General features: G+C 43.7%; 1 protein-coding gene across 1 annotated transcript in view; it reads right to left on the bottom strand.

The window, feature by feature from the left end:
* ACOXL (acyl-CoA oxidase like) overlaps positions 1-19,870 on the bottom strand; it is a 332,334-nt gene that overhangs the window by 98,652 nt on the left and 213,812 nt on the right. Inside the window, 1 exon segment of the mRNA XM_027129018.1 lies at positions 5,910-5,999. Coding sequence (XP_026984819.1) covers positions 5,910-5,999 — 90 coding nt within the window.

Genomic DNA, 19,870 nt, shown 5'->3' with positions numbered 1-19,870 from the left:
TAAGTTTCTGATCATCCTAATTAGATAACCTGTATTATGGAATTATTGTTCATTTGCTTAGGTGTGATGATAGTACTGTGCTTTTGTAAGAAAATGTCCTTATTTTAGAAAATGAATGTCAAAGTTTTTAGGGATGAAGCGTCGGATGTCTGCAACTTTCAAATGGTTACACACACACACACAAATATGTGTATAAAGAGCATAAGAAAGAGACCACTTAAATATAGCAAAATGCTAACATTTGGAAGTAGAAAACATGCTCAAGTGTTATTGCACTAGTCTTTCAATTTTCTCTTGAAATTTCTGTTTGAAATTTTCAAAAGTTGGAAATAATAAGAAAAACAAAACAAATATCTGAGTATCATTGGGAAAATACCCCTAGGGGCCTGAAATCCCTAAGGAATCAGCTTTCTTACAGGAAACTAGATACATGCTTGGTTTTTAAGCAAGTCAGGCTGTAGGTCATTTGCACTTTTGCATATATGCTCTTGGAGTAATAAACAATGTATGCAAAGCCTCTGACTGATATTCCTTAGGAAATCTGTGGATTAAGAAGGGACCTGTCCTAGGGTACCTCTAATGAAGCAAAAGAAAGTTATAATGGGATTTCATGGGTGTAGGCAGTAATTGGATTTGGTGGAGGGTGTAATTAAATTTCACCAAGGACCTACAACCTCTGCCCCAGGAAAATAATGGAAGGGTCAGAAAACCTTCTATCTTGCTCAAAGGGAAATATATAAAGCCTGCAGAAACTCTGAAGCATGTGCCTGCTCTGTCCACATCTCCTCAATTATGGGACAGCAGCTCTAGTATCTTCAGGATCGCTAAAGAATCCCACCTTCAGGCAGAGGGTTGAAAGCCCTGTAATGGAAGAATACTATGAAAATTACTGACCAGTTTCTGTCCCCTGGTCTCCTGAAATTTCTATCTCTGCTTCGATAGGTGGAATCAAAACAGAATCCAGCCCAGAGAGGGATAGCCTCCCCAACATGGGCTGATTCCAACACTCAAGTGGAAGGCCAGGTTGACCAGTGGAGGGTAGCTAGTGCCACCTTCTCCACCATTGGGTGGATGCCAGGCAGTCTGAAAGCTCTGGGTACAAAGCAGGGCATGTCAACTGTAGGTTTCCTGGTAGGCTGTGTCAACTGGCAACAAGCAGGCAGGCTGCCCCCACTCCTTCCCCAGTAAATCTCAGTCTCTCACCCCAGGAGACTAAGCTGTAGGTTTCCAGAGCTGTGGCAGATGCTACTGCTGTAGTCAAGTTCTCTGATGTGGGGAGGATGGCTGTCCTGCCATCAGACAAGCCTTCAGAGAAATGCCTGGCTCTCTGCCCCAATCCCTCTCCTGCTCTCAATCCCTGTGACTCAGCATCTCTCCAGAGACGTCCAAAAGAAACAACTCCCACTTCCATCAGTGTTCCCTTGAGCTCATCCATCAATTCCGTCCCATCTGCTTCCCATTCTCCAGAAATTTATCAAACTCCTTTGTCTTCTGATGGCCCCTCTACCACTGTCAATGCCCCTGCAGATGTGTTCCCCTCTATTCTTTCTTCTAGTTATTTCAAAAGGATTGAAGAGGAAAGAGCTGCCTTGTTGGTGTTCATGCCATGATCTCGAACCAGAAGTCATTCCCTTGGTTTTTAATCCTCTTATCTATGGTGCAGTGTCTAAGGATCTTCTCTCCTTCTAATTCTGGAAGTTGTGGGAATGCTTCCCCACTCACCACCACCTTTAATCTTTCATTTTCTTAGCAATAAAATCAAGAAGGGCATCTGCCTTATCTTAGAGCACCACTGCGGAGAGTTAACACAGAAGACCTGAGACTGCTATTCTTGGAAGGGTGTGCTTGCAAGGATGCCCTTGGCTGGCATCTGGGAACCTGGATTTGGGGAGGGTTCCCATCATTCTGTGACTGACAAGGGTGGCTCTCTGTGCCTAAACACTTTGTGCAAACAATACGGTTTGTGCTGAACACCTGTTTTCTGTTTGAAAATCTGGAATTCTAATATGTGCTAGGCAGAGGGTACCTATGTGACCAGCCTCCAGTAAAACCGTTGGATGCTGAGTCTGTGATGAGCTTCCCCGGTAAACAGCGTTTCACATGTACTGTCACAATTCACTGCTGGAAGAATTAAGCATGTCCTCTGTGACTCCACTGGGAGAGGAGTCTTGGAAGCTCACGCCTGGTTTCCTTTGGACTCTGCCCATGTGCCTTTTCCCTTTGCCGAGTGTGTGTTTTATCCTTTTGCTACAATAAATCCTAACCATGAGTATGACTATATGTGGCATCCTGTGAGTTCTCCTACAGAATTATCCAACCTGGGGGTGGTCTTGGGGACCCCAGAACCACACCACTTATAAGATCAGTGTTTCCATCTCTTGATAAGCTTTGATCATAGCTTGAGGTAGTATTTTTCCAGCATGTGTCTGGAAGACGTCTATCTGGAAAACTGGCCAAAGAAGGCCTACACAATCTGTTTTTTTTAAGGTATTTTTTAAAATTTATTTATTTTTGGCTGCGTTGGGTCTTCATTGCTGCGTGCAGGCTTTCTCTAGTTGCGGCGAGCGGGGGCTACTCTTCATTGCAGTGTGCGGGCTTCTCATTGCAGTGGCTTCTCTTGTTGCGGACCACGGGCTCTAGGTGTGTGGGCATCAGGAGTTGTGGCTCGCAGGATCTAGAGCGCAGGCTCAGTAGTTGTGGTGCACGGGCTTAGTTGCTCCACTGCAATGTAGGATCTTCCTGGACCAGGGCTCAAACCTGTATCCCCTGCATTGGCAGGCAGATTCTTAACCACTGTGCCACTAGGGAAGCCCCACAATGACCATCCCTGGCTTCCTTCCTCAGCCTGGGCCTCAAAACCCTGTATGGGTTCTTACTGCATGGGTGCTCTGCCTCTTTGTGATGACACATGTCCTCCTGAGCAGGCAGCTCAGCCTCCCTCCAGCCCAGCATCCCTGCATCCCTGCCCTCCATGGTCCAGAGTCCCTCTTTTCCACTGCCCATGCTCCCATTTATGTGACAATAAGCAAGCTGTCCCTGTTTCTCCTCTGCTTCCACTTCGCTTCATGGTTAGAGATTGTGACTCTACTTCCATAACTACATTAAACCACCTTTCCATAGTGTCTACAAGCTAGAGCTTGCAAATAAAGCACTGAGTCACAACTTCAGGGTCAAGCAACGTCGAAGCACATGCTTGAATGTGAAATATACTCCTGAAGAGAAAATTGTTGAAAAACCTCACACACTTGGCTTATCAGCTGAGATCGAGAGTGTGAATTAGTGCCATGTCTGATTACTGAATATTCTTAAGGAGTGTTTAGGTGGGAGGGAGACAGAAGAAAAGCAATTCTTAATCCAGCCCACAGTAAATGGCAGTTCTTAAATAGCTGTCCCCACTCGACTCTACTCATAGTATATTCTTGGCTCCCTTATCCAATATTAGTTGACCATATATGCACGGCTTTATTTCTGGGCTCTGCATTCTGTTCCATGGGTCGATGTGTCTTCTTTAATGCCAGTACCATACTGTTTTGATTACTACAGCAGAGTCCTGCACAGCTGGGGAAGCTGGGTGTTCACTCACATGCTCTCATTTTCCCCATGGGAGAAACCACCAGCCAAGAAGGTCTTTTTGTCCTTTAGCTGTGCCACCCTGGGAGAGGAGTAACGCAGGTAAAGTGAAGCTGTCCCTCTTGCCCTCTTCAATGTGTTCAATCTCAGATTTTTTGTTTGTTTGTTTGTTCCAACAATGTGCTGGAACTTCTCCACTGGACTCCTGGACTTTCACAAAGGAACTCTCATCCATGAATAATTGTCAAAACTGGTGTTCTTTGGGGGAAAGATGGCAGAAAACGCCTCTTCCACCATTTTGATGATGTCTTAGAATAAGTTCGTCTATGTCTACAAAAACCTTTGTCGTGATTTTATTACATTATATAAATTATATAATGATCTCATTATATAAATATAGATAGATCAGTTCTGGCAAAATGGACATCTTTCCTGTGCAGAGTCATCCAATCTGTGAATATATTTAGTATGCCTCTCCACTCACTTAGGACTTCTTTGATTTCTTTCAACAGCATTTTGTAATTTCCAGCATAAAGATCCTATACATAGTTGTTAGATTTACACCTATGTATTTTGTTTTCTTTGAAACAATTGTAAATGATATTATATGTTTAATTTCAGTTTCCACATGTTCCTTAATGGTATATAGAAATCTGATTGATTTTTGTGTACTGATCTTATATCCTGTGGTCTTGCTGAACTCACTTATTAGTTCTAGAATTTTTCTGCAGATTCTTTGGATTCTCTATGTAGACAATGATGTAATTTGCAAATAAGAACAGTTTTCATTTCTTTCCCTTTTAATCTCTATGTATTTTATTGATTTTTTCTTGCCTGATTGCCCTCACCATAACTTCCAACTCCATGTTGAGTAGCAGTGGCACCAGTGGACATCCTTGACTTATATCTGATCTTAGGGGGAAAGCATTCAGTGTTTCACCATTAAGCATGATGCTAGCTACAGTTTTTTGTGGATACTTTTTTATCCACAAGTTGCAGAAATTCCCCTCTATTCCTAGTTTGCCGAGAGATTTTATCAAGAACCATCGTTGGATTTGGTCAAATGCTTTTTCTGTGTAAACCAACATGATCATATGATTTTTTTTCTTTTTCAGTCACTTGATATGATGGATTACATTGATTGACTTTTGAATGTTGAAGCTGCCTTGTATACCAGGAATGAATTCCACTTCTTCATGGTATATAATTCATTTTATACACTGCCAGATTTAATTTGTTAAAATCTTACTGAGGATCTTTGTATCTAAGGTCATGCAAGTTTTTGATATGTAGCTTCCCCTTTTTTGTACTCTCTACTTTTGGTATCAGAGTAATACGAGCTGTATGAAACCGAGTTGGGAATTGTTTCCTTCTCTTCTATTTTCTGCAAGAGATTTTGTAAAACTCTTCTTTAAATGTTTGATGGAATTCTCCAATGAAACCTAGACCTGAAGCTTTCTTTGTATTATTATTAAACATTAAATTTCTTTTCTATTATAGGACTACACAGGTTGTCTATTTCAAGTGGCTGCATTTGGGTCTTTGTGGTTTTTGAGGAATTGGTAATTTCTTCTAAGTCATCAAATTTATTAATGCAAAGTTATTTTCTAGTATTCCCTCATTATTATTTTAGTGGCTGCAGGATATCTAGTTATATATCTTTTTTCATTCCTAATACTGGTTATTTGAGTCTTCCTATTTTTTGTCTTTGTCATTCTTGCTAGGGAGTTAACAACTTTATTGATTCTTTTCAAAGAATCAGCTTTCTGTTTCATGGATTTTTCACCTTTTTCAGTTTCATTGATTTGTGCTCTTTTCTTTGTTAGTCTCTTTTTTATGCTTGGTTTATGCTTATTTTGCTCCACTTTTTTATTTTCTGGAGGTGGGAACAAAATTTTTGATTTGAGACATATTCTCTTTTCTAAAGTAAGCATTGAATGCTATAAATTTCCCTCTAAGCATTGCTTTATCTGCATCCAACATTTTTTGATATGTTATGTTTTCATTTTCATTCACTCTGTGTATTTTAAATTGGACCTTACAAACTCTTTGGGAATAGCCTTCTCAGTAGAATCTATATGACTCCATATGTACAAGAAGTAGTTTTCTTAAGCCAAGAAAAGATATAGTTCAGCATCAAAGATCAGCTAGGAAATAAATAAATTAACACCCCTTCATTTCAACTACTACAAAAATCAAGTGCTTAAGGGAAAAACACCTGCCAATTAAGTGAAGACATCAGACGAAGATAAAACATATAAAGCATTTCAGATTTCTGGATAACTCTTGATCTTGAAAATTATGCTGTTTAAAAAGAATAAATATTTCCCGAATCTTACCTGCAGCATTACAACACTGTCACCTTCAAAAGTTACAAACACATCTGTGTCACATTTTAAGCCTGAGATTCCGTTTTCCATCATGTAACCCTATTGCAAAAAAAAAAAGAAAAGCAGATTTTAAATTTGCAGTCCCATCATTATAAAGGACTAACATTTTCTTCGAAATTAAATACACACAATTGAAAAAAAGAAAATAACTCTATTTCTCCTACCCAGAATAGCCATTCTAAGAATTTTGACCCATCCCATGAGCTTTTGGTCCATAAATATTATTTGAGGGTATGGCCTTTGTTGGTAGTAAAAACATTTGAAAACAATCATGTCACATTTTTCCAAAATATTTCAACAAATTATGCTAATTTTTTCTCTTTCTCTTCCAAATCTTATGAATTTGAATAAATGTCAAGGTATTTGTGATTATACCCCACAATATGCAGGAGAAGGATGCCTCCCCCACCCAAACCCTTTTTTAATTAGTAAATATACCTATGATTCCTGGGAGACAACATAAAAAATCCTAAATTGCCACTCTGCCTCTTCATGTCATTAAATATTCTGCATCATAAATATACACTCCAGCTTCCACCTAGTTTTTTACTTTTTTTCTTTTCTCACTTCCTGAAATCCTTATTTAAATGGCGGTAGCCTGCTGCTCCTTTCCAAAGTGGTGAAGTGTTTCTGCACACACACTGGGAGAATCAGCTGCTCCAGAGAAAGCTGATCAGCCCCAGGCCAGACGTGGAGGGAGCAGAGTTGCCCGCGTTTGGCCACAGGCCCTTCCCCCTCTCAAGGCCTCTGTGCTCTTTCTTCCAGGCCATTGTCCTCCCCCTTAACTCTCAGAATCCTTCCCACTCTCAGAATCTGCTTCCAAATCAGCCCTACCATGTAAGTTACATCACAGGCGGCTGTCGCATCACCTCTCCCAGGAGTATGTGCACTTAGCACTTTGGCTCTGTCTAGGAATGACAAGATTCAGCCCCTGTTGGAATTTTCAAGCCACATGGGCCAGGGAGGGTCACACACGGTGCTCCCGTGGGCAGCCGTATACTCCAACCTCAAGGTACCCATTATCCTTGGGGTACCTGCTTCATTTCTGAAAACGGCCACTTGAGTCACAGAAGTGGGCACTCTGGGCTCCCACTGCCTGCAGAGCCTGAAGTCCTGTGAGCATCCCTGCTTTCCTGTCCCGGAGCCATCCTCTGATGCCCCGCTGCTTCCCCTGGTCCGCCTCTGCATCACGGCAGTCCGGGCAGGCCCTCTGCACGGTGTTAGTTTACAGAAGCAAAGGCATCTTCACAAACCCTCAGGAATCCTTCATAACTTTCATAAAGGTAAACTGATTATATTTATGGAAACAGAAATTGGTGGCATTTCCAGCCTGGAGAAGTTCAGCCTTGCCTCCCCTCCCCCACCATAACCACAGGGTAAATCCCCTCATTCCCGGGCAAACCACATGAGATCAGGTTCTGACTGTGATCAGGCCCCAGAGTGTTTCCCCTGCAAGGGAGTAGCTGACTCACTTTCACCATCACCATTCTACCATTTATCGAGTATCTGCCACGAGCCAGATACTGAGCTGGGTGCTTGACCCAGACTTCATTTTATTATTTCACTTAATCCTTTTCCTCCTCTCAATAGCCCTGTGAGGTAGGTGTTACCCCATTTTACAGATGAAGAGAGCAAGGCTCAAGGGCTATGTTGGAATGTTTTTGAATAACCCCTCAAGTTCTGGTACGGAAAAGATGAACATGAGATCTACCACCTCAGACTTGGGAAGAAGCTGTTATATATAAGAAGCACACCTGCTAAAGGCTCACAATAATAATTCTGAAGAAATAAAGTACTTTTTTCTTGATCATTTTGCTCTGGTCTCTTCCAGCAAGAGAGGGAGAAACAGGTTCTCTGTTGTTCTGACACTTTTGAACCGTTCACACCCTGCCCTGGAAACCAGGCCATCAGGGATTTAAAATAACCCGAGCAGTGGCTCACTCAAAAGGCAGCAGAGTGGAGGAGCTTCAAGATGGCGGAGAAGTAAGACGAGGAGATCACCTTCCTCCCCACAAATACATCAGAAATACACCTACACGTGGAACAGCTCCTACAGAACACCTACTGAACACTGGCAGAAGACCTCGGACCTCCCAAAAGGCAAGAAACTCCCCACGTACCTGGGTAGGGCAAAAGAAAAAAGAATAAACAGAGACAAAAGAATAGGGTGGGGACCTGCACCAGTGGGAGGGAGCCGTGAAGGAGGAAAGGTTTCCTACACTAGGAAGCCCCTTCGCGGGAGGAGACTGCGGGAGGCGGAGGAGGAAAGCTTCGGCGCTGCAGAGGAGAGCGCAGCCACAGGGGTGCGGAGGGAAAAGAGGGGAGATTCCCGCACGGAGGATCGGTGCCAACGGCACTCACCAGCCCGGGCGGGGAGGGACTGGGAGCTGAGGCTCGGGCTTCGAAGGTCGGAGGTCGGATCCCAGGGAGAGGACTGGCGGTGTGAACACAGCCTGAAGGGGTTAGTGCACCACAGCTGGCCGGGAGGGAGTCCGGGAAAGTCTGGAGCTGCCGAACAGGCAAGAGACCATTGTTTCGGGGTGCGCGAGGAGAGGGGATTAAGAGCACCGCTTAAAGGAGCTCCAGAGACGGGCGTGAGCCGCGGCTAAAAGTGCAGACCCCAGAGCCAGGCATGAGACACTAAGGCTGCTGCTGCCGCCACCAAGAAGCCTGTGTGCCACCACAGGTCACTCTCCACACCTCCCCTCCCGGGAGGCTGTGCAGCCCGCCACTGCCAGGATCCCGGGATCCAGGGACAACTTCCCTGGGAGAACGCACGGTGCACCTCAGGCTGGTGCAACATCACGCTGGCCTCTGCCGCCGCAGGCCCGCCCCACACTCCATGCCCCTCCCTCCCCCCCGGCCTGAGTGAGCCAGAGTCCCCGAAACAGCTGCTCCTTTAACCCCGTCCTGTCTGAGCGAAAATCAGACGCCCTCAGGCGACCTACAGGCAGAGGCGGGGCCAAATCCAAAGCTGAGCCCCTGGAGCTGTGCAAACAAAGAAGAGAAAGGGAAATCTCTCCCAGCAGCTTCAGAAGCAGCGGATTAAATCTCCACAATCAACTTGATGTACCTGCATCTGTGGAATACCTGAATAGACAACAAATCATCCCAAATTGAGGAGGTGGACTTTGAGAGCAAGATTTATGATTTTTCCCCTTTTCCTCTTTTTGTGAGTGTGTATGTGTATGCTTCTGTGTGATTTTGTCTCTATAGTTTTGCTTTTACCATTTGTCTGACGATTCTGTCTGTCCGTTTTTTACTATAGTAAAAATTTTTCTCCCTTTTTTTTACTATAGTTTTTAGCGCTTGTTAGCATTGGTGGATTTGTTTTTTAGTTTGGTTGCTCTCTTCTTTCCTTCTTTCTTTCTTTTTTTATAACTTTAAATTTTTTAATAATTATTTTTTATTTCAATAACTTTATTTTATTTTATTTTGTTTTATATTCTTCTTTCTTTCTGCCTTTTATTCTGAGCCGTGTGGATGACAAGCTCTTGGTGCTCCAGCCAGGCGTCAGGGCTGTGCCTCTGAGGTGGGAGAGCCAAGTTCAGGACATTGGCTCCACAACAGACCTCCCAGCTCCACGTAATATCAAACGGCGAAAATCTCCCAGAGATCTCCATCTCAACGCCAAGCCCCAGCTCCACTCAATGACCAGCAAGCTACAGTGCTGGACACCCTATGCCAAACAACTAGCAAGACAGGAAAACAACCCCACCCATTAGCAGAGAGGCTGCCTAAAATCATAATAAGGTCACAGACACCCCAAAACACACCACCAGACGTGGACCTGGCCACCAGAAAGACAAGACCCAGCCTCATCCACCAGAACACAGGCACTAGTCCCTTCCACCACGAAGCCTACACAACCCACGAAACCAACCTTAGCCACTGGGGGCAGACAACAAAAACAATAGGAACTACGACCTGCAACCTGCGAAAACGAGACCCCAAACACAGTAAGATAAGCAAAATGAGAAGACAGAGAAACACACAGCAGATGAAGGAGCAAGGTAAAAACTCAACAGATCTAACAAATGAAGAGGAAATAGGCAGTCTATCTGAAAAAGAATTCAGAATAATGATAGTAAAGTTGATCCAAAATCTTGGAAATAGAATGGAGAAAATACAAGAAAAGTTTAACAAGGACCTCGAAGAACTAAAGAGCTAACAAACAATGATGAACAACAAAATAAGTGCAATTAAAAACTGTCCAGAAGGGATCAATAGCAGAATAACTGAGGCAGAAGAAAGGGTAAGTGATCTGGAAGATAAAATAGTGGAAATAACTACTGCAGAGCAGAATAAAGAAAAAAGAATGAAAAGAACTCAGGATAGTCTCAGAGACCTCTGGGACAACATTAAATGCACCAACATTTGTATTATAGGGGTCCCAGAAGAAGAAGAGAGAAAGAAAGGGCCTGAGAAAATATTTGAAGAGATTATAGTTGAAAACTTCCCTAATATGGGAAAGGAAATAGTTAATCAAGTCCAGGAAACACAGAGAGTCCCATACAGGATAAATCCAAGGAGAAACATGCCAAGACACATATTAATCAAACTATCAAAAATTAAATACAAAGAAAAAACATTAGAAGCAGCAAGGGAAAAACAGCAAATAACACACAAGGGAATCCCCATAAGGTTAACAGCTGATCTTTCAGGAGAAACTCTGAAAGCCAGAAGGGAGTGGCAGGACATATTGAAAGTGATGAAGGGGAGAAACCTACAACCAAGATTACTCTACCCAGCAAGGATCTCATTCAGATTTGACGGAGAAATTAAAAACTTTACAGACAAGCAAAAGCTGAGAGAATTCAGCACCACCAAACCAGCTTTACAACAAATGATAAAGGAACTTCTCTAGGCAGGAAACACAAGAGAAGAAAAAGACCTATAATAACAAACCCAAAACAATTAAGAAAATGGTAATAGGAACATACATATTGATATTACCTTACATGTAAGTGGATTCAATGCTCCAACCAAAAGACAGACTGGCTGAAAGGATACAAAAACAAGACCTGTATATACGGTGTCTACAAGAGACCCACTTCAGACCTAGGGACACATACAGACTGAAAGTGAACAGATGGAAAAAGATACTCCATGCAAATGGAAATCAAAAGAAAGCTGGAGTAGCAATTCTCATATCAGACAAAATACATTTTAAAATAAAGACTATTACAAGAGACAAAGAAGGACACTACGTAAAGATCAAGGGATTGATCCAAGAAGAAAATGTAACAATTGTAAATATTTATTCACCCAACATAGAAGCAACTCAATACATAAGGCAAATACTAACAGCCATAAAAGGGGAAATCGACAGTAACACAATCATAGTAGGGGACTTTAACACCACACTTTCACCAATGGACAGGACATCCAAAGTGAAAATAAATAAGGAAACACAAGCTTTAAATGATACATTAAAAAAGATGGACTTAACTGATATTTAAAGGATATTCCATCCAAAAACAACAGAATACACTTTCTTCTCAAGTGCTCATGGAACATTCTCCAGGACAGATCATATCTTGGGTCACAAATCAAGCTTTCTTAAATTTAAGAAAATTGTAATCGTACCAAGTATCTTTTCAGACCACAATGCTATGAGACTAGATATCAATTACAGGAAAAAGTCTGCAAAAAATCCAAAACACGTGGAGGCTAAACGATACACTATTTAATAACCAAGAGATCACTGAAGAAATCAAAGAGGAAATCAAAAAATACCTGGAAACAAATGACAATGAAAACATGATGACCCAAAACCTATGGGATGCAGCAAAAGCAGTTCTAAGAGGGAAGTTTATAGCAATACAATCCTACCTTAAGAAACAAGAAACATCTCAAATAGACAACCTAACCTTACACCTAAGGCAGTTAGACAAAGAGAACAAAATACCCCAAAGTTAGCAGAAGGAAAGAAATCATAAAGATCAGATCAGATACAAATGAAAAAGAAATGAAGGAAACGATAGCAAAGATCAATAAAACTAAAAGCTGGTTCTTTGAGAAGATAAACAAAATCGATAAACCATTAGCCAGACTCATCAAGAAAAAAAGGGAGAAGACTCAAAACAATAGAATTAGAAATGAAAAAGGAGAAGTAACAACTGACACTGCAGAAATACAAAGGATCAAGAGAGATTACTACAAGCAACTCTATGACAATAAAATGGACACCCTGGAAGAAATGGACAAATTCTTAGAAATGCAAAACCTTCTGAGACTGAACCAGGAAGAAATAGAAAATATGAACAGACCAATCACAAGCACTATAATTGAAACTGTGATTAAAAATCTTCCAGCAAACAAAAGCCCACAACCAGATGGCTTCACAGGCGAATTGTATCAAACATTTAGAGACGAGCTAACACCTATCCTTCTCAAACTCTTCCAAAATATAGCAGAGGGAGGAACACTCCCAAACTGATCTACGAGGCCACCGTCACCCTGATACCAAAACCAGACAAAGATGTCACAAAGAAAGAAAACTACAGGCCAATATCACTGGTGAACATAGATGCAAACGCTCCTCAACAAAATACTAGCCAACAGAATCCAACAGCACATTAAAAGGATCATACACTATGATCAAGTGGGGTTTATCCCAGGAATGCAAGGATTCTTCAATATATGCAAATCGATCAATGTGATACACCATATTAACAACTTGAAGGAGAAAAACCATATGATCATCACAGTAGATGCAGAGAAAGCTTTAGACAAAATTCAACACCCATTTATGATAAAAACCCTCCAGAAAGTAGGCATAGAGGGAACGTACCTCAACATAATAAAGACCATATATGACAAACCCACAGCCAACATCGTCCTCAATGGTGAAAAACTGAAACCATTTCCACTAAGATCAGGAACAAGACAAGGTTGCCCACTCTCACCACTATTATTCAACATAGTTTTGGAAGGTTTAGCCGCAGCAATCGGAGAGGAAAAAGAAATAAAAGGAATCCAAATTGGAAAAGAAGAAGTAAAGCTGTCATGGTTTGCAGATGACATGATACTATACACAGAGAATCCTAAAGATGCTATCAGAAAACTACTAGAGCTAATCGATGAATTTGGTAAAGTAGCAGGATACAAAATTAATGCAGAAATCTCTGGCATTCCTATACACTAATGATGAAAAATCTGAAAGTGAAATAAAGAAAACACTCCCATTTACCATTGCAACAAAAAAAATAAAATACCTAGGAATAAGCCTACCTAAGGAGACAAAAGACCTGTATGAAGATAATTATAAGACACTGATGAAAGAAATTAAAGATGATACAAATAGATGGAAAGATATATCGTGTTCTTGGATTGGAAGAATCAACATTGTGAAAATGACTATACTACCCAACGCAATCTACAGATTCAATGCAATTCCTATCAAACTACCAATGGCATTTTTCTAGAACTAGAACAAAAAATCTCACAATTTGTATGGAAACACAAAAGACTCCGAATAGCCAAAGCAATCTTGACAAAGAAAAACGGAGCTGGTGGAATCAGGCTCCCTGACTTCAGACTATACTACAAAGCTACAGTAATCAAGACAGTATGGTACTGGCACAAAAACAGAAAGATAGATCAATGGAACAGGATAGAAAGCCCAGAGATAACTCCACGCACATATGGTCACCTTATCTTTGATAAGGAAGCAAGAATATACAGTGGAGAAAAGACAGCCTTTCAATAAGTGGTGTTGGGAAAACTGGACAGCTACATGTAAAAGAATGAAATTAGAACACTCCCTAACACCATACACAAAAAGAAACTCAAAATGGATTAAAGACCTCAATGTAAGGCCAGACACTATCAAACCCTTAGAAGAAAACATAGGCAGAACACTCTATGACATAAATCACAGCAAGATCCTTTTTGACCCACCTCCTAGAGAAATGGAAATAAAAACAAAAATAAACAAATGGGACCTAATGAAACTTAAAAGCTTTTTCACAGCAAAGGAAACCATAAACAAGACGAAAAAGCAACCCTCAGAATGGGAGAAAATATTTGCAAATGAAGCAACTGACAAAGGATTAATCTCCAAAATTTACAAGCAGCTCATGCAGCTCAATATCAAAAAACAACCCAATCCAAAAATGGGCAGAAGACCTAAATAGACATTTCTCCCAAGAAGATATACAGATTGCCAACAAACACATGAAAGAATGCTCAACATCATTAATCATTAGAGAAATGCAAATCAAAACTACAATGAGGTATCACCTCACACCAGTCAGAATGGCCATCATCAAAAAATCTACAGACAATAAATGCTGGAGAGGGTGTGGAGAAAAGGCAACCCTCTTGCACTGTTGGTGGGAATGTAAATTGATACAGCCACTATGGAGAACAATATGGAGGTTCCTTAAAACACTAAAAATAGAACTACCATATGACCCAGCAATCCCACTACTGGGCATATACCCTGAGAAAACCATAATTCAAAAAGAGTCATGTACCAAAATGTTCACTGCAGCTCTATTTACAATAGCCAGGACATGGAAGGAACCTAAGTGTCCACGACAGATGAATGGATAAAGATGTGGCACATATATGCAATGGAATATTACGCAGCCATAAAAAGAAACGAAATTGAGTTATTTGTAGTGAGGTGGATGGACCTAGAGTCTGTCATACAGAAGTAAGTCAGAAAGAGAAAAACAAATACCGTATGCTAACACATATATATGGAATCTAAAAAAAAAAATGGTCATGTAGAACCTAGGGGCAAGACAGGAATAAAGATGCAGACCTACTAGAGAATGGACTTGAGGACACGGCGGGGGGATGGGTAAGCTGGGACAAAGTGACAGAGTGGCATGGACTTATATACACTACCACATGTAAAATAGACAGCTAGTGGGAAGCAGCCGCATAGCACAGGGAGATCAGCTCGGTGCTTTGTAACCACCTAGAGGGGTGGGATAGGGAGGGTGCAAGGGAGGGAGACACAGGAGGGAAGAGATATGGAGATTTATGTATATGTATAACTGATTCACTTTGTTATAAAGCAGAAACTAACACACCATCGTAAAGCAATTATACTCCAATAAAGATGTTAAAAAAAAAAAAAGCAGCAGAATCAGCACTGGAATCCCACCATCTCTCACAGAACAGGCACTGGAATCCTGTGAAAGTAAAGATGCTTTATGTTCCTGTGTTAGTTCTTCACGTGGAATATAATTTATTTCTCTTCTAGATGATGAAACTCAGCTTTGAACATCCCTCCTCATTTAAAAATTTAGTAAAACCGTGTGACTGTTATCCTGATGATTCCAGACTCTCCAGGGCCCTGTCAGACCCCAGGTATCAAGGCTCACGGCCCTCACAGAGCTTGCAGGCAACAAAAATGAAGCAGCAGAAAGGCCAACCGCTTGCGAGGCAGTGGCCAAGGCCAACACATCGTCTCCAATCTCCTGAAACTACCAGGGGCAGAGTTATGATCTAATTTCCTTAGAACAGGCTGGAGAGGCCCATCCTCATAAAAGTCTAAATCCTTGGCATAGCTGAGGTGACCCATTTAGAAACTAATTAGATTCAAAAAAGTCATGGTCATCCTTGTTCTGCATGAATGTGTCTGACAGTTTAGGGAAAGACACGCCACGTAGAGAAGTTTCTGACTGGGGACTTGCTTTCATCTTCCTGAGCAAGTTAAATTCTGAATGTGGAGCCCCTAACTCTTTGGGGACAAACGAGTATAAGCAGTGTGTGTGCGTGTGTGTGTGTGTGTGTGTGTGACACTTTCTAATTAAAAAAGAACTTTTAAAATGAATTCCTAAAAGCAATATATAAGTGCTATAAAAAACAAACCCACCAGAAAAAAGGAAAAGAGAAAAAAAAGTCATCCATAATCTCATGATGTGGGAAATAAAAGGATGCCTGAGAAAGAAAGACCCCGAGAAAAATGCTGGTCGGGAATGGAGTATCAAAAGGATGGAGGTAGATGTTGCAGGGATGCAGGTGGGGAGAGCCCCAGAAATCAACAGAGCAGATCTGGGCAAAGGGAGCCATGGAGTGTTCCAGAGGGAGGAGAGACATGACAGCATAGGAGAAATAGAGGAGACTGAGGAGGGAGTCGGGGGTGAGGAAAGCCAGAAACAGGGGAGGAAGCCAGAGGAAAGTAAGAGGGCTGGATTTGGGGAAGAAGGAAGAACGCTGACCTCGTAGTCACCCACAGCAAGTATGGGTGGCGAATTGAGGGACAGTCCTGGGTTCTGAGGTCGGAGACACCTGCAGTGTCAGGTCATCACTCAGCACCTTCACAAGGCTTTACAAACCAGCACCACAGGATGAGCTGAGAGAAAGGACAGCGGTGAAGGCCATTGCTGAGGACTGATTTTATGTTCTGTGTTACACAGGAGCTATCTTTTCCACCCTTCACAACAGCATCTCAGCACCCTGGTTTTAGGGATGAGGAAGCTGCGGGTCCCTGAGGTTTTCCCACTCCGCTCCAGCCTTCCCTGAGGTTTTGCAACACTGATCCCTCTGTCTGGAACACTCTCCCCAGATCGCCGGGTGGCTGTCTCCCTCGCCCCACGCCCGTCTGGACCACAGGGAGGCTGTCTCTGGTCCTTCTGTCTGAAACAGCTCCCTCACCCTCCACCATCACTCCCTGTCTCCTCACTGCAATCTATTTTCCATCATAGCTTTTCATTCTATTATAATTATATAATAGGAATGCTAGAATCTACTCCTTAAAAATATATTTATTGCCTGTTTGCCCCTTGTGGGCTGTACACTCCGTGAGGGCACGGACTTTGCCCCATTCACCACTGCTTCCCCAGCATGGAGATGAGACCTGGCACACCATACGGGCACAATATAGTATCTGCAACCAACTGGGGGAAATAATGTGGGTAGGTGGTGAAACGGGGTTGGAACCCCGAGCCACCCAACTCCGCTGCCCACCTGTGCTCTTCTCTATAAAGCAGACAGGCGTCTGGACAGAGGGACATGGAAGTGGACGGGGAGGTGAAGAGACAAACCAGAAGACAAAGATACGGGATCCCTCTGCCAGCCCCATCCTGGCAGGAGCTGCAAAGCCCAGGAGCCTGTGTGGACAGAGGGGCAAGGCTGCTCATGTTCTGGTAGAGATCACGAAGGTCAAAGGCCATGGGGACAGAATAGGACACAGAGCCCATGGCTGGGCAGAGAAGGGCCAGGATCTCAGTGTCCAAGCTGGGCATCAAGTAGCAGCAGGGCTGGCACGAGGCGGGGCAGGGACACGGGGGCAGCAGAGGCCCAGGGAAACTGCTACCCGAGGCCGCAGGTGACCCCGGCTCAAACCTCTGGGGGTGGATGAGGCTGGCGTTGAGACAGGGTAGATCCGTTCATACGTGGACATGCCCTCCTGTATGGTGTTGCTGAAAGTCGATGGAACACAGTTAAGGATAACACAGCTGCAGCTTCGAGAAGAAGGGCTGCAAAACGGTTAACGTAAACCTTGCCTCAGTTTCCCGGCCCGGATGCTGAGTGGTGTCGTCTGAACGGTCAGTGTCCCTGACTGGTGGGGCTCAAACAAGGGGTGACTCAAGCTCCCCCAAAGGGTAAAGGGACCCTCGAATCAGCCCAGCTGCGGCCCGCCTGACCTTACAGGTTGGGGGGAAGAAAGGAGCCTTCCGGCCCGGCGACAAACAGCAAAGCAGCTGTCCTGGGGGTGGGTGGAGGGGGAAGGACACAGGGGACAATGACTCAGCACTTGGAGGGACACTGAGGAGGTGCCCGAGATGACAGCAGAGAGCGGCCCCCTGCAGTGGCCACGTGAGCCCAGAAGGAGAGGCAGCACTTCGTCACAGACTTGACACCTGACGGGGTCCCCGGAGCCGGGAGAAGAGCCGAGTTCTGGCGACAGTGGCCTCCGTACTTGGGTTCACGGCACACACAGGGGCCGTGGCCCCAGATTCAGAGTAGAAAAGCCCAGGCAAGGGCCCCGCCATCTCCGTCAACGCTCGCTCACCTCCCTGGAGCCAAAGCTGCTGCCCTCGCCTCCTCCAAGCCGGCACCTCCCTGGAGCCTCCCTCCAAGGCCCAGGTAGGCCCATCCCAGATGAGGAATTTGCACTCAGTCTCTTCTTGCCATAGATGGAGAAGACCCGTCAGCGCCGAGGGGAAGGCCAGGAACCACGGTTCAGGGCATCGCGACAGTATCAGCATCACACTGTCTCCCTCCCGAAGCACATCTCTCCCAGAGCCAACACCTGTGAGACCTGCTTCTGCCCAGGAGGAGGAGGGCCTCCTCAGCGCCTAGGATGCCAAGGAAACTGCTCCTTCCGTGGTGTTTTCTAGAAGAGTCTGAAGTACTCTAGGAAAATGGCCAGGGCTGTACTTCCTGTTCTCTCCTCCTACCCCTGCCCGGGGCATTTTTCCTCCATCTTCCAGCCACAGGCCTCCCTCACTCCCTCTTAGGATTCTGTTTCCAGCCTCACGATTGTCTCAGCTTTAACTGGGGAGCCAAAGAGGCCCATCCGGCAGGAGGACCGCGCATCACACGTGGCTCTCGGCTCCTGTGTCCACGCCGAGAGCTCCTGATGCATGTGTGGTTGAAGCCTCGTGGGGGAGTGGACTGGGTTCTCACCCTGCCTGTCACGTGGGGAATCGCTCCATGGCAGGCCGGAAACTTTGGCCTCCAGTGTAACTCAAGTTAAAACTAAAGATTTACTCTGGGGAGGCCTGTAAGGATATGCCAGAGAGTGTGTGCATGAGTGTGGCGTGTGTGTGTGTGTGTGTGTGTGTGTGTTGTCGGCTGAATTGTGTCCCCCCAAATTCCTATGTTGACGTCCTAACCTTCAGGACCTCAGATGTGACTGTATTTGGAGACAAGACCTGTGAAAATGTAATTAAGGTTAAATGAAGTCATTGGAGTGTGTCCTAATCCACAATGACTGCTGTCCTTGTAAGAAGAGGGCATTAGGCACACAGAGGGAAGACTGTGTGAGGACACATGGAAGAGAAGACGGCCATCTACAGGCCAAGCAGAGAGGTCTCAGGAGAAACCAACCCGCCAACGCCTTGATTCGGACGTCTAGCCTCCAGAATTGTGAGAAAATAAATTTCTGTTGTTCAAGCCATTCGGCCTGAGGTACTTTGTTTTGGCAGCCTGAGCAGTGTGTCTGTGTGTCTGTGTGTGTGCAGTGTTATCTCAAATCTTGCTTGCTCTCCACCAGAGATAAATCAATGTGAACTGCTTCTCCAATGTGAATAAATCCTTTGGAGTCTTAGGAAATCCTTCTCTCAGCCATCCTCTCAAGGCACTCCCTAGCACCTTGGGTTTTCATTACAAAATGAAATGGTTGTTTCCATGATTTTTCTTCTCTTCCACTTTGGACTCCTGAGTGGGGGCCTTTGCTTATACATTTCAGGTTGGGGGCTGGGGAGATGAGAAAAAAGAGGGGAGTGAGGGAAGAAAGAGATTTCATCCCCCAAAAAGTGAATAATATTTTCCATCAGCTTACTTCACTCTGAATAAAAAAAAAAGAAATGTGGACTAGACAGAGGGAACTCTAAACTCCGTGCTCCCCAAGCCAACAGCATCCTCGGGGGACATGCAGGCCAGGATCTGGGAGGAAAGAGCACACTAGTTAGATGTGTTACTCTAGCCCTGCCTTCTGGGTTACATCGGGCCTCTTAGCAAGTAATTGTGAATGTCATTAAGGTTGTGTCCCATTTCAGTGAGGGCCCCATGAAACGTATTTTATGATTCAAAACTTTGTACACTGAAAGTTTAATATGTTCCTGCTGTTTTTAACATCTCTGATTTTTTTTACTACATGATTATGTTTAATAAATGTATCAGAAAAAATTAGAAACAGGCTTTCTTCCCCCTCGCCCCCCGCAAACAAATTGAGGGTAAATTTTGTTAATTTGAAGAAGAAAAAGACAAAATCAATC

Source organism: Aethalodelphis obliquidens, unplaced genomic scaffold (genome assembly GCF_003676395.1).
Source record: "Aethalodelphis obliquidens isolate GAN/ISIS:26980383/991018 unplaced genomic scaffold, ASM367639v1 scaffold35, whole genome shotgun sequence".
Taxonomy (NCBI): domain Eukaryota; kingdom Metazoa; phylum Chordata; class Mammalia; order Artiodactyla; family Delphinidae; genus Aethalodelphis; species Aethalodelphis obliquidens.
This window is presented reverse-complemented; position numbering and strand designations above follow the sequence as displayed.